At 53.7% G+C, this 25,677-nt stretch overlaps 1 protein-coding gene across 2 annotated transcripts; it reads left to right on the forward strand.

Moving 5' to 3' along the window:
• Nucleotides 1–798: 798 nt before the first annotated feature.
• On the forward strand, nt 799–23,227 carry NLRP12 (NLR family pyrin domain containing 12). Of its 2 annotated transcripts, none has more exons than XM_036318509.1 (10): nt 799–1,175; nt 3,086–3,166; nt 4,017–5,745; nt 8,541–8,711; nt 10,347–10,517; nt 13,437–13,607; nt 14,647–14,817; nt 18,700–18,870; nt 21,410–21,580; nt 22,478–23,227. In XM_036318509.1, exons 1-10 carry the CDS (start codon nt 887–889, stop codon nt 22,563–22,565), a joined length of 3,213 nt encoding a protein of 1,070 aa, XP_036174402.1. In that variant the 5' UTR covers nt 799–886; the 3' UTR covers nt 22,566–23,227. The 2 variants fall into 2 exon arrangements, with proteins under 2 accessions (XP_036174402.1, XP_036174403.1); XM_036318510.1 differs by having other exon boundaries at nt 1,004–1,168.
• The last annotated feature ends 2,450 nt before the right edge of the window (nt 23,228–25,677 follow it).

The following is a 25,677-nucleotide window of genomic DNA, read 5'->3' on the forward strand; positions in this document are numbered from 1 at the left end:
CTCTCTCTCTCTCTCTCTCTTTTTAACATATATTTTATTGATTTTTTACAGAGAGGAAGGGAAAGGGATAGAGAGTTAGAAACATCAATCAGCTGCCTCCTGCACACCCCCTACTGGGGATGTGCCCGCAACCAAGGTACATGCCCTTGACCGGAATCGAACCTGGGACCCTTGAGTCCGCAGGCCGACGCTCTATCCACTGAGCCAAACTGGTTAGGCTCAATTCTCTCTCTACCCATCAGAAAGAAGGGCTTTCCTGCCCTGGCTGGTTTGGCTTAGGGGATAGAGCATTAGGCCTCGAACTGACAGGTTCCAGGGTTCGATTCCCAGGATCTTCAATCTGCAGGCCAACCTTGTATCCACTAAGACAAACAAGCCAGAGCTATTTTTACTGACTTTAGAGAGAGAGAGGGAGGGAGAGGGAGAAACCTGGATGTGAGAAACCTCGATGGGTGGCCTTCCCTATGCATCCCCACCTCGGATGAAACCCGTAACCCGGGGATGTGTCCTGACCCCGGAGTTTCCAACCCACCGAGCCTCACGGGTGAACCACAGACACTGGTGAGGCCAGGAGAACGGCAGTGAGGGCAAAGGAGAGAGAGGGTGCCAGGTGGAGGGAGAAGTGGAGGGATGACTCCTGCGATTTCGATTTCCTCACCGCCCTCCACTTCCCCTTCTCAGCAAACCCCACGGTGGCAGCGGGCAGGGCAGGCGGGAACCCAGGCAGAGGAAGCGTTGATTGCAACAGAAAGCGTTATTGCGCGCTGTCCCTCTACCCAGCGCGCGCGCGTGCGCCAGGAGCCGGTGGGCATGTTGGCACCGCTGGCCCCGAGTGCGGCCACATCCTAGACGCCAGCTTGTCCCCGCCAGGGGTCCCGGCGCCCGCATGCCCGGGACCGCGGCCAGGGATGGCCTCTGCCTCCTGGCTGCCTACCTGGAAGAGCTGGAGGCCGCGGAACTGAAGAAGTTCAAGTTGTACCTGGGGGTGGCGACGGAGGTGGGGGAGGACAGGATCCCCCGGGGGCGCATGGAGACGGCGGGGCCCCTGGAGATGGCCCAGCTGCTGGTGGCCCATCGCGGGGTCCGGGAGGCCTGGCTGCTGGCCCTGAGCATCTTCGAGCGGATCCACCGGAAGGACCTATGGGAGCGAGGACGCAGGGAGGACCTGGTGAGGGGTAAGGCGGTGGGGGGACCGCGAGGCTGCAGCCCACCAATTCCCTTCTCCGTTCTTTCTGTCTCCTTTTTTTTTTATTTTTTTAAATATATTTTTATTGATTTTTTACAGAGAGGAAGGGAGAGGGAGAGAGAGTTCGAAACATCTCCTGCTGGGGATGTGCCCGCAACCCAGGTACATGCCCTTGACCGGAATCGAACCTGGGACCTTTCAGTCCGCAGGCCGACACTCTATCCACTGAGCCAAACCGGTTTTGGCTAAAATATATTTCTTGATTGATTTCAGAGAGGAAGGGAGAAGAAGAGAGGTAGAAACATCAATGATGAGAGAGAATCATTGATCGGCTGCCTCCTGCACACCCCCTACTGGGGAGGGAGCCCGTAATCCGGGCATGTGCCCTTGAGGGGAACAGGACCCAGGACTCTTCAGTCCTCAGGCCAAGGCTCTATCCACTGAGCCAAACCAGCTAGGGCTTATTTACTTTTTTTTTTTTTTTTAAATCCTTATTGTTGAAAGTATTACATAGGTCCTCCTTTTCCCCCATTAACCTCTTCCAGCCCACTCCCATCCCCCACTCCCCCACCCCACACCCCACCCCTACCCCCTATCGCAGGCCATCACCACCCCATTGTCTGTGTCCACGGGTTATGCATATGTGCATACAAGTGGTGTTTATTTTCTATGCACTGAATTCTGTATACCATGAGAATATAAGGTCCATGGATCAGAGATCTTGTGTCTTGCTATGTATCCAATGCCTAAAAAAATGATGCCTGGTGCCATATATATATATTTTTTTTCATCCATGAAATATATAAATATTATATATATATATATATATATATATAATATATATATATATATATATATATTTGTTGGGTGATGGATGGATGGATGGATGAATGGATGGATGATGGATAAGTAGATGGATGAAAAGGTGGAAAGATGGATGGATAGATGGATGAATGGATGGATGAAAAGGTGGAAGGATGGATGGATGGATGGATAGATGGATGGATGGTAAAGTGGAAGGATTGATAGATGGATGGATGGATGGAAAGATGGAAGGATGGATGGATGGATGGATGGATGGATGGATGGATGGATGGATGGATGGAAAGGTGGAAGAGGATGGATGGATGGATGGATGGATGGATGGATGGATGGATGGAAAGGTGGAAGGATGGATGGATGGATGGATGGATGGATGGATGGATGGATGGATGGAAAGGTGGAAGGATGGATGGATGGATGGATGGATGGATGGATGGATGGATGGATGGAAAGGTGGAAGGATGGATGGATGGATGGATGGATGGATGGATGGAAAGATAGAAGGATGGATGGATGGATGGATGGATGGATGGATGGATGGAAAGGTGGAAGGATGGATGGATGGAAAGATGGAAGGATTGATGATGGATGGATGGATGAAAAGGTGGAGGATGGATGAATGAATGGATGGATGGAGGATGGATGGATGTATGGAGGATGGATGGATGGATGAATGAATGGATGGATGGATTGAAAGGTGAAAGGATGGATGAATGGGTAAGTGGAAAGGTGGAGGATGGATGGATGGATGATGGATGATGGATGGATAAATGGATGGATGAAAAGGTGGAAGGACGGATGGATGATAGATGGATGATGGATGAGACATGGCCCAGAGCTGAAGGGGAGGGAGGAAGTCAAGCTAACTCAGAACTTCCTGCTTGAGGACTTTAATGGGAGGGATGGAGGTTATGAAGAACAAGTGTTCTCAACAATAGTGAATGTGAGGTGACGGCTGAACCTTCTGGGGCGTGGTGGGCAGGGAGTTACCATGTAGACCGTCTGGGGTCATGGTAGCTAATGTTGTTGAGTGTGGCTACATATGTGCCAACTGACCTCCCCAAATGTCCCTTCCAGATACCCCACCCGGTGGCCCGTGCTCCCTGGGGAGCCAGTCCGCATGCTCACTGGAAATCTTTGCTGGAACTCCAAGGAAAGGTGAGCCCTGAGCCTGGTGCCTGCTAGGATGCAGAGAGCATCACGTATCCAACCATCCAACTGAGAACAGATTAAACAATCTCCCTCTCCCTTCCTCTCTGTAAAAAAACCCAATAAAATATATTAAAAAAATAAATACTGATTTCTATTAAAATAATAGTAATAATAACACCATCCAAGCCCCAGCTTCTTCCTGTGTTTCCATGCTCTGTTGGCCTTTTGCCCCAAGGCTTATCATCCCAATAAATCAATAAAAATATATTTTAAAAGAACCAATGACTGCATAAATAGGTGGAACAACAAATTGATGTTTCCTCCCCCCCCCCCCCCCCATCTCTCTAAAAATCAAACAAAAACCCACTTCCCATGTTAACGCTGCTGCGTCCCCGGGGGAGGGAAGATCTTTGTAGGGAAGGAAGTACCAAGGTTCCCAGGCTCCATCTAGAAAGATTGCAGAGCAAGTAGGCGCCTGCTGCACTTTATTTTTATTTTTTATAGTAAAGGTGGAAATTGAGTGAAGAATAATACATGGGGAGGGGGAAAGAGTCCCTTATTTTTATTTTTTTAAATATTTTTTTTATTGATTTCGAAGAGGAAGGGAGAGGAAGAGATAGAAACATCAATGATGAGAATCATCCACAGGCTGCCTCCTGCACGCCCCACACTGGGGATCAAGCCCTTAACCCAGGCCTGTGCCCTGACCGGGAATCGGACCGGGAATCGAACCGGGACCTCCTGGTTCATAGATCCGGGCTCCACCATTGAGCCACGCTGTGCTTTAGCTCAGGAATTCAGGGGAGCTTGCTGATGAGTGTCCTCCCCCCCCAAATCCTTCGTTCCTTCCCATTAGATCCCCGGGAAACCTACCGGGACCACGTCCGCAGGAAGTTCCGGCTGATGGAGGACCGCAACGCGCGCCTGGGCGAGTGCGTCAACTTCAGCCACCGCTACACGCGGCTGCTGCTGGTGAAGGAGCACGCCACCCCGCTGTGGGCCCAGCAGAAGCTGCTGGACATGGGCCGGGCGCACGCCAGGGCCGGGGGCCACCAGGCCAGCCTCATCCAGATGGACACCCTGTTCGAGCCGGATGCCGAGCGGCCGGAGCCCCCCCGCACCGTGGTGCTGCAGGGCGCGGCGGGCATGGGCAAGTCCATGCTGGCCCACAAGGCCATGCTGGACTGGGCGGACGGCCGGCTCTTCCAGGGCCGCTTCGACTATCTCTTCTACATCAACTGCCGGGAGATGAACCGCGGCGCCCCGGAGCGCAGCGCGCGGGACCTCCTCTCCGGCTGCTGGCCCGAGCCCAGCGCGCCCCTCGGGGAGCTGCTGCGCGTCCCCGAGCGCCTCCTGTTCATCATCGACGGCTTCGACGAGCTCCAGCCCTCCTTCCACGACCCCCGCGGCCCCTGGTGCGTGTGCTGGGAGGAGAAGCGGCCCCCGGAGCTGCTCCTCAGCAGCCTGATCCGCAAGAAGCTGCTGCCCGAGGCGTCTCTGCTCATCACCACCAGGCCCACGGCGCTGGAGAAGCTGCAGCGGCTGCTGGAGCATCCCAGGCACGTGGAGATCCTGGGCTTCTCGGAGGCCGAGAGGAAGGAGTACTTCTACAAGTACTTCCAGGACGCCGAGCAGGCCCGCCACGTCTTCAGCTTCGTGCAGGACAACGAACCCCTGTTCACGCTGTGCTTCGTGCCCCTGGTGTGCTGGGTGGTGTGCACCTGCCTCAAGCAGCAGCTGGAGGGCGGGGGGCTCCGGAGACAGGCCACCCGGACCACCACCGCCGTCTACCTGCTCTACCTGCTGAGCCTGATGCAGCCCAAGCCGGGGTCCCCCACGCTCCAGCGCCCGCCCAACCAGACGGGGCTGTGCTCCCTGGCGGCCGACGGCCTCTGGAGCCAGAAGATCCTCTTCGAGGAGCAGGACCTGCGGAGGCACGGCCTGGACGGGGCGGACGTCTCCTCCTTCCTCAACATGAACATCTTCCAGAAGGACATCAACTGCGAGAAGTTCTACAGCTTCATCCACCTGAGCTTCCAGGAGTTCTTCGCCGCCGTGTACTACGTCCTGGACGGGGCGGACCGGGCGGCCGGCCCGGAGCGGAGCCTGGCCCGGCTGCTGGCCGAGTACGGGCTGTCGGAGAGGAGCGCCCTGGCGCTCACCGTCCGCTTCCTGTTCGGGCTCCTGAACGAGGAGGCCAGGAGCTACCTGGAGAAGACGCTGGGCTGGAAGGTCTCGCCGCGCGTCCAGGCGGAGCTGCTGGAGTGGATCCGGGGCAAGGCGCTGAGCGAGGGCTCCACGCTGCAGCAGGGCGCCCTGGAGCTGCTCAGCTGCCTCTACGAGATCCAGGAGGAGGCGTTCATCCGGCGGGCCCTGAGCCACTTCCAGGTGGTCGTGGTCAGCGACATGGCCACCAAGATGGATCACGCCGTCTCCGCCTTCTGCCTGAAGCACTGCACCAACGCCCTGGTGCTGCACCTGCACGGGGCCGCCTACCGGGCGGACGAGGAGGAGGAGGAGGAAGAGGAGGAGGAGGAGGAGGGGGCCAGGCGGGCATCCGGGGCCCAAACACTACTGGCACCATCGTAAGTACTGGCTGTCCAAGCGCAGGCTCCTAACCAAGTTCATGTTCTCAGCCAGGGGATGACGAGGCCCCAGCGAGGGCATCCTTGGCACCATCTGGAGAAATACTTGGTGGTGATGACCCTGAGGAAAGGGGGGGGCGGGGCACTGCCTGCATCTCCTGGGAAGAGGGCAGGGAGGCTGGCGGACACCCCCCTGGGACGGGGCCACCCCATAACGAAGTGGTCTGGCTGCCCCATGTCAGTAGTATCCCGGTTAGCTTTCTCCTCTGACACAATAGCCATGAGGACTAAGTTGGGGCCTTTGTCAAGGAGATTGTGTTCAATCAAGAAATATTACTCAACCTGGCCGGCGTGGCTCAGTGGGTAGAGCATAGGCCTGCGGACTGAAGGGTTCCAGGTTCAATTCCGGCCAAGGACATGTACCTTGGTTGCGGGCACATCCCCAGTGGGGAGTGTGCAGGAGGCAGCTGGTTAATGTTTCTCTATCATGATGTTTCTCTCTCATCGATATTTCTAACTCTCTATTCCTCTCCCTTCCTCTCTGTAAAAAAAATCAATAAAATATGTTTTTAAAAAAAGAAATATTAAAAAAAAAAGAAAAGAAATATTACTCAGCCCAGCCAGCGTGGCTCAGTGGTTGAGCATTGACCTATGAATCAGGCAGTCATGGGTCAATTCTCGGTCAGGGCACATGCCCAGGTTGCGGGCTCCACCCCCAGGGAGCTGATCAATGATTCTCTCTCATCATTGATGTTTCTATCTCTCTCTCGCTCTCCCTTCCTCTCCAAAATCAATAAAAAAAAAAATTTTTTTTTTAAAAGACATATTATCCAGACACTTGTCCGTCACTAAATGAATGGAGCCCTGGCTGGGGTGGCTCAGTGGGTTGGAGTGTCATCCCATACACCAAAAGGTGGTGGGTTTGATTCCTGGTCAGAGCACATACCCAGGCTGTGGGTTCGATCCCCAGTAGGGTGAGTATGGGAGGCAACCGATTGATGTTTCTCTCTCTCTCTAAAAATCAATAAAATAGATAGATAGATAGATAGATAGATAGATGGATAGATAGATAGATAGATAGATAGATAGATAGATGGATAAAGAAGAGCTGGGTGCGGCCAGTGTGGCTCCGTGGTTGAGTGTCAACCCATGAGGTTACAGGTTTGATTCCCGACCAGGGCCACTGCTCAGGTTGTTGGCTCAATACCCAATAGGGGGCCTGCAGGAGACGGCTGATTAATGATTCTCTCTCATCATTGATGCTTCTATCTCTTCCTCTTCCTCCCTCTCTGAAATCAATAAAGAAATATTTTAAAAAGAAAAAGAAAAAAGAAGGGGTGATGATATAGATATAGATATAGATATAGATATAGATATAGATATAGATATAGATATAGATATAGATATAGATACTAGTCAGCCACAAAAAAGGTGATATTGTCATTTGTGACAACGCCTGTGGATCTTGAGGGTATTGTGCTAAGTGAAAAAAGTCAGACGGAAAAATATCAATACCATATGATCTCACTCCTCTATGGAATATAAAGCAAAAAGGCAGCAAACGAGCAAACAAAACAAAAACAAACTCATAGATACAGACCACAGTATGGTGGTCACCCGAGGGGAAGGGGGCCGGGGGGAGGGTGAATGAGTAAAGGGGTCCAGTACATGGTGACAGACGGAAACTTGGCTGTTGGTGCCGACGATGCCATAGAGTGTGTAGATAGCGAATCATAATGCAGTACACCTGAAAGGTATATACTGTTATTAACCAATGTTACCTCAACATAAAAAAAAAAAATCATCTTTAAGATGAAATCCATCTCCCCTCCCTAGTCCCAGGATTTAGGTCTGGTCTCTACTATGCATCAGCTATGTGACCTTGGGCAAGGAATGCGGGGTCATTCAGGAGGTAAATTAAAATGAAGGCGACAGAATGCTTTCAAAATTATGAAGTGATGACCAAGTGCCAAACATAATCATTGTAAAGCGACTGGGAACGCTGAGCTGACCAGCCCTGGCTGGTTTGGCTCCGTGGATAGAGCATCAATCAGCCCGAGGACTGAAGGGTCCCGGGTTCGACTCCAGTCAAGGGCACATCCCTCAGTTGCAGGCTTGATCCCCGTCCCTGGTCGGGGTGCATGTAGGAGAGGCAAGCAATCGATGTCTCTCTCTGACATCATGTTTCTCTCTCTCTGTCTCTCCCCCTGCCTTCCACTCTCTCTAAAAATATCAATGGAGCCCTAGCCGGTTTGGTTCAGTGGATAGAGCGTCAACCTGCATACTGAAGGGTCCTGGGTTCGACTCCGGTCAAGGGCACATGCCCAGGTTGTGGGCTCGGTCCCCAGTAGGGGGAGTGCAGGAGGCAGCAGACCAATGATTCTTTCTCATCATTGATGTTTCTCTCTCTCTCTCTCTCCCTCTTCCTTCCTCTCTGAAATCAATAAAAAATATATTCAAAAATAAAATAAATAAAAATAAGTGGAAAAATTATTTTTGGGTGAGGATAAACAGAAAATATTTTAAAAAAACAAGCTTGCCCTAGCCGGTTTGGCTCAGTGGATAGAACGTCGGCCTGCGAACTGAAAGGTCCCAGGTTCAGTTCTGGTCAAGGGCACATGTCTGGGTTGCGGGCTCCATCCCCAGTTGGGGGACTTGCAGGAGGCAGCCAATCCATGATTCTCTCTCCCTCTTCCTTCCTCTCTGAAATCAATGAAAAAAAACACAAAAACAAACCAAGCTTATTTAAAACAAACAAGAAAACAACTGAACTGACCTGTAGTTCCTTCACGCAGCCCCGAGAGGAACGTCTTGCCAGACGCCTACAGCGACCAGCTGGCCACCGCTCTGAGCACCAACCCGAATCTGATAGAGCTGGCTTTGTACCACAATGCCCTGGGGAGCCAGGGGGTGAAGCTGCTGTGTCAAGGGCTCAGACACCCCAACTGCAAACTTCAGAATCTGAGGTGAGTCTCTAGCTGGTCTGGGAGCTCCTGGTGGTCCCACCTCGCCCTCGCGTCGGGCTCTCTGTCAGAAAAGAACTCAGGACGGTGTGTGACTTTGCTCCGGCTGCCGTCACAAAGGGCCACCGTCCGGGTGACTTAAACAACGGAGAGGCATTTCTCACAAGTCTGGAGGCTGGCAGGCCAAGATCCAGGTGTTGGCAGGGTTGGTGTCTCCGGAGGCCTCCTGCCTCGGCTTGCAGGCGGCCGTCTTTCCCTGTCTTCTCACAGGGTCTTCCCTCTCTGTGTGTGTCTGTGTCCTGGTCTCTCCTTATGGGGACACCAGTTCTATTGGACCAGGTCTCATTCTAATGACCTCATTTTAACTGAACCAGCCCTGGCCAGGTAGCTCAGTGGATTCCAGCATCGTCCCCATACGCCCAGGTTGCAGGTTCCACTCCAGGTCAAGGAATGTACATGAATCAACCAGTCCTATATAATAAAAGCCTAATATGCTAAGTGTCCAACCATTCGTTTGACCGTTCGACCAGTCGCCATGATGCGCACTGACCACCAGGGGGCACACACTCCAACCGGTAGGTTAGCTTCCTGCTGGGATCCAGCCTGTCAGGACAGGGCGAGACAGGCCAGACAAACCCTGGACGAATCCGTGTACCGGGCCTCTAGTGAATGCATAAATAAGTATAACAGCAAGTCTCTCTCTCTCTCTCTAAAATGAACAAATATCAAATGCAGTGGGAACTCTTAAAATAGGGGGGAGGGGGGGAGCCCTAGCTGGTTTGGCTCAGTGGATAGAGCGCCAGCCTGCAGACTGAAGGGTCCCAGGTTCGATTCCGGTCAACGGCACGTGCCTGGGTTGTGGGCTCGGTCCCCAGTAGGGGGCGTGCGGGAGTCGGTCGATCCATGATTCTCTCATCATTGATGTTTCTATCTCCCTCTCCCTCCCCCTCACCCTTCCTCTCTAAAATCAATAAAAATATATTAAAAAATAAAATAAAAAATATTTTAAAAATGTATTTCTTTATTGATTTCAGAGAGGAAGGGAGAAGGAGAGAGAGAGATAGAAACATCAATGATGAGAGAGAATCACGGATCGGCTGCCTCCTGCACGCCCCCTACTGGGGATCCAGCCTGCAACCCAGGCATGTGCCCTTGGCCGGAATCATGCCTGGGACCCTTCAGTCCGCAGGCTGAAGCTCTATCCACTGAGCCAACCCAGCTAAGGCAAAAATATATTTTTTAAAAAAATTAAAATTAAACCCTGACGCATCAGCTATTATACTTGGGACTCCACCTCTCACTCACTGTATGCTGACGTAAAGCCATTCAAGCAGGAGTCCAGTCGGAATCTGAATTACCCCACAGGCTCCCCTTTTCCAGCCGCATTGTTCAGGTACTGGTACTGTATGGTGCACGCCCCCCTGGTGTCTATTAACGGGCCACTTCGGTAGCTGTGTATCTGCTGTGTATGTGATCTGACAAACCAGTTTTTTTTAAATAAATGGCTTTATAAAAATAATAAAATTAAAATTAATAAATAAATGAGAGAAGAAGGAGGGGGAGGACGGCTAAGGGACAGACCCCACCGAAGGGCCCCAGAGGACGTAACCGCTGTGCTCTCTCCTCCTTCCCACCCAGGCTGAAGAGGTGCCGGGTGCCCAGCGCCGCCTGCCGGGACCTGGCCGCCGCGCTGGCCGCCAACAAGAACTTGATGAGGATGGACCTGAGCAGCAACGCCCTGGGGCTGCCCGGCGTGAGGCTGCTCTGCGAGGGGCTGCGGCACCCCAAGTGCAGGCTGCAGATGCTCCAGTGAGTCCCCGCCCCGAGCAAGCTCGCCCTCCGCCCGCCTGGTCTCCCCCCCCCCCCCGGCTTGAAACAGCTCCCCAAATGCGGAGGGTCCCCAAGTCTCTACCTCGACATGAGGGCTGCCCTTTGACCCCTGCCCACCCTAACCCACGTGCGCCCAGGGCAGTCCGACCCCAGAGCTTTTGGTGGTACAGTTCCCTTTCCCTGCGAGGCCACTGGGCTAAAGCCACCCACTTCCACGCAGAACACGTCCTTCTGACACTTCTGGTTCCTGAATGGCGTGGCGGTTTCCCGAGCCCCCTGCACCCCATTCCACCCCCACCTCACCCAAGAATTCTCTGTCTCACTACTAGGTGTCCTACAATTTAACTCACTTATTTTTTAAAATATATATATCGCCCTGGCCAGTTTGGCTCAGTGGATAGAGCGTCGGCCTCTGGACTTGAAGGGTCCCAGGTTCGATTCTGGTCAAGGGCACATGCCCAGGTTGTGGGCTCCATCCCCAGTGTAGGGCGTGCAGGAAGCAGCCAATCAATGATTCTCTCTCATCATTGATATTTCTCTCTCTCTCTCTCTCCCTCTCCCTTCCTCTCTGAAATCAATAAAAATATATATTAAAAAATAAATCATAAATTAAAAAAATATCGTTTTATTGCTTTCAGAGAGGAAGGGAGAGGGAGAGAGAGATAGAAACATCAATGATGAGAGAGAATCATTGATCGGCTGCCTCCTGCAGGCCCCCACCTGGGGATCGAGCTCGCAACCCAGGCATGTGCCCTTGACCGGGAATCGAACCTGGGACCCTTCAGTCCGCAGGCTGATGCTCTATCCACTGAGCCAAACCGGCCAGGGGCAATCTAACTCACGTCTGACACTATCGACCTGGAAATAGTGTTCAGACTCTACAAGGAAAGGGCCGGGTCCCCTAAGAGCGCCCCCACTTCAGGTGTCAGTCGTAAGTCCAGATGGTCACGTTGCTGTTGACTGACGCACGGGCTGTACATTGGGGGTTGCCATGAGCCCCTCCCTGGGGTCAGTTAGTTTGCTAGAGGGGCTGACAGAACTCAGGAAAACGCATACATTGATCAGTTTATGAAGGAAGGACAGGTCTAAAGGGTGGAGATGAACAGACACATACGGCCCAGTCCTGGAGGGTCCTGAGCCCGGGAGTTTCTGTCCCCGTAGAATTGGGGGTGATGATTCCTGGCGCAGGTGTGCACCCCATCCCAGCGGGATTTTCTGGAGCCCCCTCACGTAGGTGTGCTCAATCATTAACTCCATCCCAGCCTGCTCCCCTCGCTGGAGGATGGGGTTGGGGTGAATTCCAAGCCCCTCACCGCAGCCTGGTCCCCAGCCCCCTGGGAGCCCCCCTGAGTCGCCTCCGGAGAACAAAGGACCTGCTATCATCTAGGCCGGTGGTCGGCAAACTCATCAGTCAACAGAGCCAAATACCAACAGGACAACGATTGAAATTTCTTTGGAGAGCCGAATTATTTAAACTTAAACTAGATAGGTCGGTACATTGTTATTCACTTAATTAGGGTCCTCCCAAGGCTTAGGAAGAGCCACACTTGAAGGGGCCCAAGAGCCTCAGGTGGCTCGCGAGCCGCAGTTTGCAGACCACAAAGGCGGCCCTCGGGGCCTTTATCGCTTGGAAAGCTAAAGGGGCTTAGGAGCTCGGTGCCGGAACCAGGGACAGAGATCAAGGCGAATGCTTCCTGCTGATCGCAGGGCCGCCTCCTCCTGTTCCTCTGTTGACCCCCGTGTAGCCTTTGAGACCCAGCTCAAGGTCCCGGGGAGCCTTCCCCAGCCGCACCCCCTGTTTGCCGAGTGAGGGTGTTGAGAAACATTAGCTCAGGTTGGCGGAGCAGGGTCCCTGGGCCAGGCCCCGCCCACGTCTCCAGGCCCCGCCCACACCTCCAGGCCCCGCCCACATCCTCCACCTCTAGCCATCCGAGGTCAGCACTATTATCGCCCTTATTTCATTTTAATTTTTTTCAAACATATTTTATTGATTTCTACAGAGAGGAAGAGAGAGGGACAGAGAGCCAGAAACATCGATGAGAGAGAAACATCGATCAGCTGCCTCCTGCACACCCCTCACCGGGGATGTGCCCGCAACCAAGGTACATGCCCTGGACCGGAATCGAACCTGGGACCTTTCAGTCCACAGGCGGACGCTCTATCCACTGAGCCAAACCGGTCAGGGCTATTTTAATGTTTTTAAATGTATTGATTTAGAGAGAGACATCCGTTTTTGTTGTTCTATTTATTTATGCATTCATTGGTTGACTTTAAAAAAAATTTTTTTTAATGTATTTTTTTATTGATTTCGGAGAGGAAGGAGAGGGAGAGAGAGATAGAAACACCAATGATGAGAGAGCATCATGGATCGGCTGCCTCCTGCACGCCCCCCACTGGGGATTGAGCCCGCCACCAGGGCACGTACCCATGACCAGAATCGAACCCGGGACCCTTCAGTCTGCAGGCCGACGCTCTATCCACTGAGCCACACCGGCCAGGCCTGGGGACCACCCTCTCACCAACTGAGCTACCCGGCCAGGGCCTTGTTACCCTTATTTTAGAGTCAGTGAACCTGAGTCATGCCATCACATGTGCTGAGGTCCCAGGATTGGCAGGCGGCGGGTGCGGGAGCCAACACAGGTCACTGAGCTCTAGAGAGACCCCAGTCCGTCCGTCCTGCATGCCACACGGCCGGGCTGGCACCTGGGTGGTCATTGTCACTGCTTCCCCGTCGGTCTCATCAGATGGGACGTCCGTCTGTTCACCTCTGTAGCTGCCGTGACAGGTGCGGGGTGGGGCTGGGTAGCTCGCTGTGGTCCCCGGAGGCAGAAAAAGCAAGGCTGGGCCCTCCCTTGCCAGCGTTTCTTTCCTGACAACAGTTTCTTTTTTCCCCTCGAGGTTGCGGAAGTGCCAGCTGGAGGCGGGGGCTGGCCAGGAGGTGGCCTCGGTGCTCAGCTCCAACCGCCACCTGGTGGAGCTGGACCTGACGGGCAACGCGCTGGGGGACGCGGGGCTGCGGCTGCTGTGCGAGGGCCTGAGGCACCCGGTCTGCAGGCTGCAGATCCTGTGGTGAGTTTTCTCCCGGGCCTGGGGCCCTTCGCAGGCAGTTCTCCTCCTCCGGGGGAATGATGGGGTGAACATGCATCCGCTGCTTGGCCACCCCGTGTTCGTGGCAGCGTTGTTTGCCGTAGCCAAGAGGCGGCAGCAGCTCAAAGGTCCATCATGGGTGGACGGATAGACGAAGTAAAATGTGGAATGTACGGACAATGGGATAGTATTCGGCCTGTAAAAAGGAATGAAATTCTCTCTCTCTCTCTCTCTCTCTCTCTCTCTCTCTCTCTCTCTCTATATATATATATATATATATATATATATACATACACTGACTGGCCAGATTATTATGACCACCCCATCAGTACTTCATTGACACTTCCAAAACTACTGAATATTGAAAACTTCTAAGCAAATACTCTCAAGGTTTTATTATTATTATTATTATTATTTGCATAAATGATTCACTTTATTGCACTGATGGGGTGGTCATAATAATCTGGCCACTCAGTGTGCATATATATTCTTGCCCTGGCTGGTTTGGCTCAGTGGATAGAGCGTTAGCCTGCGGACTGAAAGGTCCCGGGTTCGATTCCAGTCAAGGGCACGTGCCCAGGTCGTGGGCTTGATCCCCAGTAGGGGGCGTGCAGGGGGCAGCCGATCAATGATTCTCTCTCATCATTGATGTTTCTCTCCCTTCCTCTCTGAAATCAATAAAATTATATATTTTTTATTTTTAAAAATTTTTAAATATATTTTTTTATTGATTTCAGAGAGGAAGGGAGAGAGATAGAAACATCAATGATGAGAGAGAATCACTGATCGGCTGCCCCCTGCACACCCCCTCCTGGGGATCCAGCCTGAAACCCCGGGATGTGCCCCTGTCCAGAATGGAACCCGGGACCCCTCAGTCCGCAGGCTGACGCTCTATCCACTGAGCCACACCGGCCAGGGCGATAGTTGACCCTTTTCATGCGATTTGTGGCTCTTTGTGTATCTTCTCCGGAGAAACGGCTATTCCAGGCCGTTGCCCATTTTTAACATATATGTTGAATAGGTTAAAGATCTGTCACCTCACTGCTGCAGCCTGTGAAGACCTGGCCTCCACCCTCCCTGTGAACCAGAGCCTGATGGAGCTGGACCTCGGCCTGAACGACCTGGGGGACCCCGGGGTGCTGCTGCTGTGTGAGGGCCTCAGGCACCCCCAGTGCAAACTCCAGACCCTCCGGTGAGTCCAGCTATGCTCGCCATCGCGGGAGTCCCAGTTCACAGTCCTCGTCCTTCTAACCCGGCTCCCTGGGGCATGCTCCCTCCCCGCCTCTCCGAACCTCCAGCTCCACCTGCCCCCTTTCAAAGAGCTCTCTGCCTCAGGACCTTTGCACCTGCAGCTCTTTCTTCCTGGAATTCCTTTCTGCTCTGCTGTCCTCGGTTTTACCCTGATAACATCTGTTTTCTCTGTTAGGACTCACAGTGAATGCTTCATTCCCATGGACACTTCCCATAACCCCCCTTTTAAAAATACATACATTTTGGCCTAACCGGTGTGGCTCAGTGGATAGAGCGTCGGCCTGCGGACTGAAGGGTCCCAGGTTCGATTCTGGTCAAGGGCATGTACCTTGGTTGCGGGCACATCCCCAGTAGGGGTTGTGCAGGAAGCAGCTGATTCTAACACTCTATCCCTCTCCCTTCCTCTCTGTAAAAATATCAAGAATATATATATTTTTTAAAAAGCAATAGACCTTAGTATTAAAAATAATATAAAAAACAATAATAATAAAATAAAATATATATTTTTTATTTCAGAGAGGAAGGGAGAGGGAGAGAGATAAAAACAGCAATGATGAGAATCCTCCATCAGCTGCCTCCTGCACACCCTCCACCGAGGATGGAGCCTGCAACCCAGACATGTGATGTGCCCTGAGCGGGAATTGAACCGTGACCTCCTGGTTCATAGGTGGACGCTCAACCACTGAGCCCACCAAGGGGTTATGGCCAGGCTCCATAAACCCTTAATAGTTTTTTGTTATTATTGGTATTTATCTTTATTTTTTCCCCTTAATAGTTTTCTACTTTGCCTCAGCATCCCTCATCCACATTTGTTATTGTGTGTATGAGTGTGGTATTCCAGAGGGCAGGGCCCGCGTCAACTCCATATTCTAATGGCTATTATAAGACCTGGCCCAGAGGTGCTTAAAAATACATATACTGCCCTAACCAGTTTGGCTCAATGGATAGAGCATCAGCCTGCGGACTGAAGGGTCCCGGGTTCGATTCCGGTCAAGGGCATGTACCTGGGTTGCGGGCACATCCCCAGTGGGGGGCGTGCAGGAGGCAGCTGATCGATGCTTCTCTCTCATCGATGTTTCTAACTCTCTATCCCTCTCCCTTCCTCTCTGTAAAAAATCAATAAAACATATTTTTAAAAAAATAAATATACTGTAGTCCTAGTTACAGTGGATAGAGCATCGGCCTGCGAACGGAAAGGCCCTGGGTTCGATTCTGGTCAAGGGCACATGCCCCGGTTGTGGGCTCCATCCCCAGTGGGGGGCGTGCAGGAGGCTGCCGGTCCATGATTCTCTCATCATGGATGTTTCTATCTCTCTCTCCCTCTTCCTTTCTGTCTGAAATCAATAAAAATATATTTAAAAAAAAAAAAGATGGAAAGGAGAAAAGTTCCTGCACAGCTCTTTTTTTTTTTTTTTTTTAATATATTTTATTGATTTTTTACAGAGAGGAAGGGAGAGGGATAGAGAGTTAGAAACATCGATGGGAGAGAAACATCGATCAGCTGCCTCCTGCACATCTCCCACTGGGGATGTGCACGCAACCCAGGTACATGCCCTTGACCGGAATCGAACCTGGGACCCTTCAGTCCGCAGGCCGATGCTCTATCCACTGAGCCAAACCGGTTAGGGCCCTGCACAGCTCTTATATATGTATTGTTTTCTTTTTCTTTTTTCATTTTGAGGGTATGTTTGTTAAAGCTGGGGACCGTGAAACAAGGGAGGGCTGAGAGCAGAAGCAGCCACAGGAGAGCCGGGGCGGGGCTGCGTGAGCTCATGGGAGAGTCAGAGAGAAGGGGGGCCTGGAAGACAGGTTCAGGGGGTGAGTCCAGGAGGAACCATTGCTCTCCTGGGTGCAAATCTGGGGTGAGGGAACCCTCGGAGTTTAGGGGATGCAGGCCTGAGAGGGACGAAGGGGGGTGGGGGAAGGGAGAGGCGGAGGCGTGCTCCTGGGAGGGAAGCGCCTCCTCCTGTATCTGTGTTATTTAGCTTTCTATATTTAAGAACGCTGGTGGGCAGACAGTGTTCCTACAGCGCATTTCTCTCGTAATTAGTGAAGCTGAGCATCCCTTTGTGGGCTTATTAGCTTTTTTTGGCCTCCTCGTTCGGTGACTGGCTTATGCATGGAATTTACCAGTAAGTCCTTAGCTTGTGTTCTGTGGCTGTCTTACTCATGTGCAGATCCGCAGCCCCCTAAATATTTTTAAAAAATATATTTTATTGATTTTTTTACAGAGAGGAAGGGAGAGGGATAGAGAGTTAGAAACATCGATGAGAGAGAAACATCGATCAGCTGCCTCCTGCACACTCCCTACTGGGGATGTGCCCGAAACCAAGGTACATGCCCTTGGCCGGAATCGAACACGGGACCCTTGATTCTGCAAGCCGATGCTCTATCCACTGAGCCAAACCGGTTAGGGCTCCCCTAAATATTTTAAAGATGAATCGTTCACTTACTGCATACTTTGGAAATATATTTTCTTTATTTTTCTAAAAAAAATTTTAATGTATATATATATATATTTTTTTTTTGGTTTAGCAAAGCTGGAATTTAAATTTATTGGGTCATTACTTGCTGGGGTCCTGCCCCAGCAGGTCCAGGGGTCCCCAAAGGTGCGGATGGAGTCAGCGAAGAAGGAATGACATGGAGACAGCGTTCAGTTGATCAGCAGCCTAGCCAGGATCTCTAGCCAGGTTCTGGTCTGGATCTCCAGCAAAGTTCTGGTTAGGATCTCCAGCCAGGTTCTGTGTCCATGTTTTCTTGCTAGGTTCTCCAGGTTCTCCAGACAGGTTCTGTAGCCATGTTCCCTCGCTAGGTTCTCCAGCCAGGTTCTGTCCAGGTTCTCCAGCCAGGTTCTGTAGCCATGTTCCCTCGCTAGGTTCTCCAGCCAGGTTCTCCAGGTTCTCCAGACAGGTTCTGTAGCCAGGTTCAGTCACCAGGTTCTAGTCAGGTTCTCTTGCCAATTTCTGTAGTCAGGTTCAGTCCAGGATCTTTTGCCATGTTCTCTCGCTAGGCTCTGTCTCTAGGTTCTGTTGCCAGTTTCTGTCCAGGATCTTTTGCCATGTTCTCTCCAGCGAAGTTCTTCTGTGTAGGTTCTGTCTTCTTGGTTCTGTCTTCTAAGTTCTGTGTTCTTCTAAGTTCTGTCTAATGTATATTTTTTATTGATTTCAGAGAGGAAGGGAGAGAGAGAGAGAGATGGAAACATCAATGATGAGAGAGAATCATGAACCAGCTGCCTCCTGCACGCCCTCTGCTGGGAATCGAGTTCCCAACCCAGGCATGTGCCCTTGACCAGAACGAATTGAGTTCGGGACCCTTCAGTCCAGCAGTTCTCAACCTGTGGGTCGCGACCCCTTTGGCGGTCGAACGACCCTTTCACAGGGGTCGCCTAAGACCGTCGGAAAACACATCTATAATTACAGATTGTTTCTGTGATTAATCACTGTGCTTTCGTTATGTTCAATTCTGGATAAGGTTCCATTTTCAGGTAGATGGTTTGTCAATATTTTGTCCCATTTTGTGAGTTGTCTTTTCACTTGTTTGAAAGATGGTTCTTTATTCTTTAACACTCTCCTCCCTGTGTGCCTGCCCTCTTCCTGCCTTTCTTCTCTCTCTCTCTCTCTCTCTCTCTCTCTCTCTCTCTCTCTCTCTCTCTCTCTCTCTCCCCCCTCTTCCCACCTGCCCGTTCCTCCCTTCCTCGCCCTCGCTGCTCTCTCAGGGCCAATATGGAGTCTCTCTCTCTGCCTGACCACAGCGCCCGGCACCTGAGCTGGGAGCTTTCCAGGCGGCGTCCCGGAGGTGCCAACCCCGTGCCCGTGTCTTCCAGGCTCGGCATCTGCCGGCTCAGCGCCGCGGCCTGCGAGGGCCTGGCCGCCGCGCTCCGGTCCAACCGCCACCTCCGGGAGCTGGACCTGAGTTTCAACGACCTGGGCGACCGGGGCATGTGGTGGCTGTGTGAGGGGCTGCAGCACCCCACCTGCAGGCTCCAGAAGCTGTGGTGAGGCTGGGGACTGGGCGACCGGGGCATGTGGTGGCTGTGTGGGGGGCTGCAGCACCCCACCTGCAGGCTCCAGAAGCTGTGGTGGGGCTGGGGGCTGGGCGACCGGGGCATGTGGTGGCTGTGTGGGGGGCTGCAGCACCCCACCTGCAGGCTCCAGAAGCTGTGGTGGGGCTGGGGGCTGGGCGACCGGGGCATGTGGTGGCTGTGTGGGGGGCTGCAGCACCCCACCTGCAGGCTCCAGAAGCTGTGGTGAGGCTGGGACCTGGGCGACCAGGGCATGTGGTGGCTGTGTGGGGGGCTGCAGCACCCCACCTGCAGGCTCCAGAAGCTGTGGTGAGGCTGGGGGCTGGGCGACCGGGGCATGTGGTGGCTGTGTGAGGGGCTGCAGCACCCCACCTGCAGGCTCCAGAAGCTGTGGTGAGGCTGGGGGCTGGGCGTCAGGGCTGGGGGGTTGCGGGGTGGGGGGGTGTCCCTGGGTGCCAGCGTTGGCTTGTCCTTGCTTTCTCTTTCTTTTCCTTTGTTCATATTTTTAAATATTGTTTAAAAAATATATTTTTATTGATTTCAGAGAGGAGGGAGAGGAATTGGAACATCCATGATGAGAGAGAATCATGGATCGGCTGCCTCCTGCACGCCCCCCACTGGGGATCGAGCCCGCCACCTGGGCATGTGCCCTTGGCAGGAATCGAACCTGGGAGCCTTCAGTCCATAGGCCGATGCTCTATCCACGGAGCCAAACCAGCCAGGGCTTTTTAAATATATTTTTATTGATTTCAGAGAGGAAAGGAGAGGGAGAGAAACATCAATGATGAGATCGGCTGCCGATCAAGTCTGCAACCACTGAGCCACGCCACCTGGCCTGCCTTTGTTTATTTTATTTTATTGTTTTAAATATATATATTTATTGATTTCAGAGAGGAAGGGAGAAGGAGAGAGAGAGAAACATCCATGATGAGAGAGAATCATTGATCGGCCGCCTCCCACACGCCCCCCCTCTCCCCCACTGGGGATCAAGCCCACAACCCAGGCATGTGCCCTTGGCCGGAATCGAACCCGGGACCCTCCAGTCTGCAGGCCGACGCTCTATCCACTGAGCCAAGCCGGCCAGGGCTTCCTTTGCTTATTGATGAGAGAGAGAGAGAGAGATAGATTTGCATTCATTGGTTGATTCTTGTATGTGCCTTGGCCGGGATCAAACCCACAACCTTGGTGTATTGGGATGATGCTCTAACCAACTGCGCTACCCAACCTGGGCGGCCAGGGCTATAGACGATTTCTTTTCAGGTTCAAGTCCTGAAAGCCAAGCCTCCAGGAAAAGTATGGTTCTGATTCACTGGTTCCAATTGGACCCATTCCTGGTGGCTGGGGACATGGAAACCAGCCAACTTGGGCCTGGATCCTCTATTCACCTCTGGGGTTTAGGGACAGCGTGAGTCCCAGCCACATGACATACTCAGCTGCAAATCAATGGGTGTTGCTATAGATAGATGGCTCTTTTTTAAAAAAAAAGTTTTGTGCCGAACCGGTTTGGCTCAGTGGATAGAGCGTCGGCCTGCGGACTCAAGGGTCCTGGGTTCGATTCCGGTCAAGGGCATGTACCTTGGTTGCAGGCACGTCCCCACTGGGGGGCATGCAGGAGGCAGCTGATCGATCTCTCTCATCGATGTTTCTGACTTTCTATCCCTCTCCCTTCTTCTCTGTAAAAAATCAATAAAAAAAAATATATTTAAAAAAAAAAAGTTTTGGGTTTTTTTTTTAACTGACTTTTAGGGAGAGAAAGAGAGAGAAACATTGATTTGTTCCACTTATTTTATGATTCTTTTTTTTAAAAAATATATCTTTATTGATCTCAGAGAGGAAGCGAGAGATAGAAACATCAATGATGAGAGAGAATCATGGATCGGCCGCCTCCTGCACGCCCCCCACTGGGGATCGAGCCCACAACCTGGGCATGTGCCCTGACTGGGAATTGAACTGTGACCTCCTGGTTCATAGGTCGACGCTCAACCTCTGAGCCATGCTGGCTGGGCTCATTGGTTGCTTCTTGTATGTGCCCTGATGGGGGATTGAACCTTAAACCTTGGCATATTGGGGGGGCGGGGGGGGGCACTCTAACCCATTAAGCTACCCGTCCAGGCCCCTTAAATGCCTACCATTACCATCTTCACCTGGACTGCTTTGGTTCTACTCTGTTTTCTTATCAACTAGTCCCCTAAAGACTACACCCTGCCCTGGCCAGTGTGGCTCAGTGGATAGAGCACCGGCCTATGGACTGAAGGGTCCCGGGTTCGATTCCGCCCAAGGGCACAGGCCCGGGTTGCGGGCTCGATCCCCAGCGTGGGGCGTGCAGGAGGCAGCCGATCGATGGTTCTCTCTCATCATGGATGTTTCTCTCTCTCTCTCCCTCTCCCTTCCTCTCTGAAATCAATACAAATATATATTTTAAAAAACGACACCCGGTTCCCTGTGGAGAGAAGGCTCTCCGGAAGCAGCTCTTCGTGTTGCTCTGAGCACTCTCTCTCTCCCCCCCCCACAGGCTGGACAGCTGCGGCCTCACGGCCAAATCCTGCGAGGATCTCTCCTCCACCCTGGGGGTCAACCAGACGCTGACCGAGCTCTACCTGACCAACAACGCACTGGGCAACACGGGCGTCCGGCGGCTGTGCAAGCGGCTGAGGCATCCCGGCTGCAAACTGCGGGTCCTGTGGTGAGAGGGGCCTGGCGCTGCGGGAGGCGGGACGGGGGCCATACGCCCTGAGCAAAGGGCAATCGCCATGCTGAGCCCAGGTTTTGGGTTCCGTTCCCTTGGCGGGGTTGGGGGAGGTGGGGGGTGGCGGGGGGCGGGGGGGAGGGTGCTGGAGGGCTGGAGGCAGCTGATCAATAATTCTCTCTCATCATTGATGTTTCTATCTCTCCCTATCCCTTTCTCTCTGAAATCAATAGAAATATATTTAAAAAAAGAGCCCTCGCTAATTTGGCTCAGTGGATAGAGTGCCGGCCTGTGCACTGAAGGGTCCCGGGTTCAATTCCGGTTAAGGGCACATGCCCAGGTTGTGGGCTTGATCTCCAATAGGGGGCGTGCAGGAGGCAGCCGATCGATGATTCTCTCTCATCATTAGTGTTTCTATCTCTGCCCACTCCCTTCCTCTCTGAAATCAATATATATATATAAAATAAAAGCACGGCTTTCTTTAAAATGTTTTAAATTAATTTGAGAGACAGAGAGAGATTTGTTGCTCCACTCATATATGCATTTATTGGTTGATTTAAAAAATATATATATATATATAAATTTCAGAGAGGGGGAGAGAGAAAGAGAGAAACATTAATGATGAGAATCATGGACCGGCTGCCTCCCGCCCGCCCCACACTGGGGATCGAGCCCACAACCCGGGCCCTTCACCGGGATCCAACCTGGCACCCTTCCATCCGCAGGCTGGCACTCTATGCACTGAGCCAAACCGGCCAGGGCCATTGCTTGATTCTTGTCCTTGTCCTGCCTGGGCATCCCACCCCGACTGGGGATCCAGCCCACCAGCTGGCGTGTCAGGACGAGACACAGGATGGAGCTGATGTGCGGCCGCACGCCCCTTTGTGCCCACAGGCTGTTCGGCGTGAACCTGAGCACAGTTACCCACAGAGAGCTGGCGGCCCTCCGCTGGACCAAGCCTTCCCTGGACATAGGCTGCTGAGCGCCCCAGCCCCTGCCTCTGACCCTACCGCTGCCGCTGCTGCAGGAGGCAGGCCATCCATCCGGCCGCTCTCGTCCAAACGGCCAGACTCTGTGTCTGTGGGTCCTGCACACACACCACCTCGGGCAGAAGCTGTGGGTTCTGTGTGCCCTGCGACATGGAGCTCTCGGTTTGGGGATGTGGGTGCCATGAGGGAATGGAGGGCGGCAGGGGTTCCCCACGTAGGGGGATGTCGCCCACCCCGGGGGACACGTGGCAAGGCCAGGAGACCTGGGGTGCTGGGGAGCTACCGGAAAACAGGCATTGCACTAACACCCACACTCCACCAACAGCACCCCCCTCCCCCGCCCACTATGAAACTGAAGATAGAACGGTGCTGCCGGCCTGGTGTCTCGGTGTGTTGAACACCGTGTCCCCCCCCCAAAAAAAGGTTTGGGGTGTCATTCCTGAGTCGGGGTGAGCACTGGAGGCAGCTGCTGGCTGTTTCCCTGTCAGACCAATGGGAATGGTCTTGGGAGGCCTAGCCGGGGGTCTTGGTGGGTTGACCAGTGTCCCCCCCAAAAGGTTTGGGGTCTGACCCAGAGTCAGGGTGCAGACCTAAGTTTGGGGTGTCATTCCTGAGTCGGGGTGAGCACTGGAGGCAACTGATGGCTGCATGGTCTTGGGGGTCCCGGCCGGTGATTGAGCATCGCCCCCCCGCCCCCCCACCCCCACCCCCCCGGTCAAGCACATGCCCAGGTGGTGGGTTCAGTGCCTGGTGTGGGGCGTGCAGGAGGCGGCTGACCAGTCATCCCCACCATTGATGGTTCTCTCCCCTCACTCTCTGAAATCAATAAAAACACTTTTTTAAAAAACCTACAAAACAAAACCTCCTCCGGAGACTTGAATCAATGCAACGGGTTCATGCCATGGTGGGGAAACCCTGTCCTGTCCCGGCCGCCTGGAAGGCTGGTGCCCCAAATGCCTCCCCCAGGGGCAGCCCACAGCCAGCCAGGCCCCTCCACTGTGAGGTTTGGGTGAAAACAGGTCCCATACCAGCCAGTGTCAGGATCTATTGGGGCTGTGACCTGGGCAACCTGAGAACTACCTACCCTGTGGTTATTGCGAAGAGGAACAGGATAGCTACCAGGGGAAGGGGGGGGCGGGTTGGCGGGGGCGAAGACACATCTGTGTGGAGTCCCAGATAAGGTCATGGCTTGGAATCCCGCCCGAGAAGGGAGCGGGTGGGGGGGTGGGTAGGAGTGTGCCTCCCAAGCTGAACAGGAAACATGGCCCTGCTTTCCGGGGTGTGAATCACCCCAGATCTCTCACCGCTGCTTAGACAAGAGGGGAGACCCTTGGCTTGGCCCCTGGAAGAACTGGAGTCCGCAGCCCAGGCCCTGTCCTGGGGCCGGGGGAGGAGGAGAAAGAGAAAGCCCTCCTGTCTGTGGGCCCAGGAGCTCTCCCCACCCAAACCAGCCAGGCCTGCCCTGCATTTCCTCCCTAACCCGTGCCTCCAGGGTTGGTGGCTGGAGACCCATCCCAGGCACTTAATCCTGTCCCGGGGTCAGGTGTAGAAAATGGGCCCTGGGGCAGAGCTAGGGGAGGGGAAGGAGAGGGGCTGAGGGACCCCCACCCTCTACTCTGGGTTCGGACAATGCACAAGTCTCCCCTTTAAGCCAAGTGAGAGGAAAAAAAAGGAGTCTGAGTCATGGGTGCAGGGCCCACATTTCACATTTTATTGCACTTTTTCCACAATCACTGAGTCCTGCCGGGCTGTGCTCAGGGCTCCAGAGGCAGGACCTGGAAAGTGAGGCTGCACAGCAAACCATTCCCATGGAGGGGCTGCCCCAGGGACCCCGTGAGGGTGACCTCGTGGCCATGGTTGGGAGACCTGTCGAGGACTGAACTTCACACCCACTGCCCACGCAGGTGGCCCTCATGCCTCCCACCCGTCTCCACACCACCTCCCGGACGCTGCCCCCAAACAGGGAGATTCCAAAAGGGAGCACTTTCCTGTCCGCAGCACGGCAAGTGCTCCCGTTTGGAGTGCCCCTGCCTGGGTCTGGGAACGTCTCCAAAGGCCGCGGACCCCGACGAGGCAGGATCCCCACAGAAGCTTCAAGAAAATGCCGGAGATCCTCGCTAGGGCACCAACGATCCAAGCATCGCCAACGCACAGCATCAGCGGAGACCTTAGGAAGGTTAGCTGCTCACGGTCACATGTGGCATCGACAGCCTCCCGCTCCCCTTCCCCTGAGGCGTCCCTGAGGCCGTTCATTCCTTGGCCTGCAGTCAACCTGGCCAGCCCAGATCGGGGACTGGGCAGGGGGGTCCCCTGGATGTGCCCCCAGGTGACACTCAAATGTTGCAGCACTTTCCGCCCGGGCATCGGAGAGTGCCTGCTCATTTGAGTGCCACAGGCTGAGCCGTGGTGGCCCCGGGGCCCCGCACACCTCCCGGAGGCCACAGCGGGCAGGGTCCTCCCGGCCCATCAGCAGAAACTCCATCTCGGCCGGTGGAGCTCAAACAGTGGCGGCACTTTGCTCTCAGCACAGAAAGTGCCCCCACAGTTTGAGTCCCACAGGCCGAGGACTCTGGACGCCAGCGCCGACCGACCGACCGACCGACCAACCGATGGACGAAGGCCTGGCCCACGATGACCCGCCGGGAAGCCAAACACCAGGTCCTGGGAAGTGGGAAGCAAGAGGCCAAAACGACACCAACAGAATCGGGGGGACTGGATCTCCTCCACTCTCCCTAAGTCGGCCCATGTGGAGTCGGTTCCATCCCCTGTTTATTTTTTTTTACTTCTACCCCCTTAAAAGGTTCTGGAAAAATTCAGGGCTTCAGAAGTTCCTTGCATCTCGGCTCCTGGGTTGTAGGGGGGACAAGGGTTCCCACTCCAAGGAGCCCGTGGGCTGAGACACCCACCCCACCCACAGAGGAGCTGGGTCCAGGGCCCAGGCAGGAGGGCGGGCAGACACGTGGTGCCTGGGGCCGGTGCCCGGGGTCCATGAGGAAGGACACTTGGGGTGAAACCAGGAGCCTGGGACCAGGGGGTTGGATGAAGAGAGCCCAGTGGGATTCCAAAGCCCTTCAGCCCCATGGGACGGAAGCCTTGGGAAAGGGA

Source organism: Myotis myotis, unplaced genomic scaffold (genome assembly GCF_014108235.1).
Source record: "Myotis myotis isolate mMyoMyo1 unplaced genomic scaffold, mMyoMyo1.p scaffold_m19_p_70, whole genome shotgun sequence".
NCBI classification, from domain to species: Eukaryota; Metazoa; Chordata; class Mammalia; order Chiroptera; family Vespertilionidae; genus Myotis; species Myotis myotis.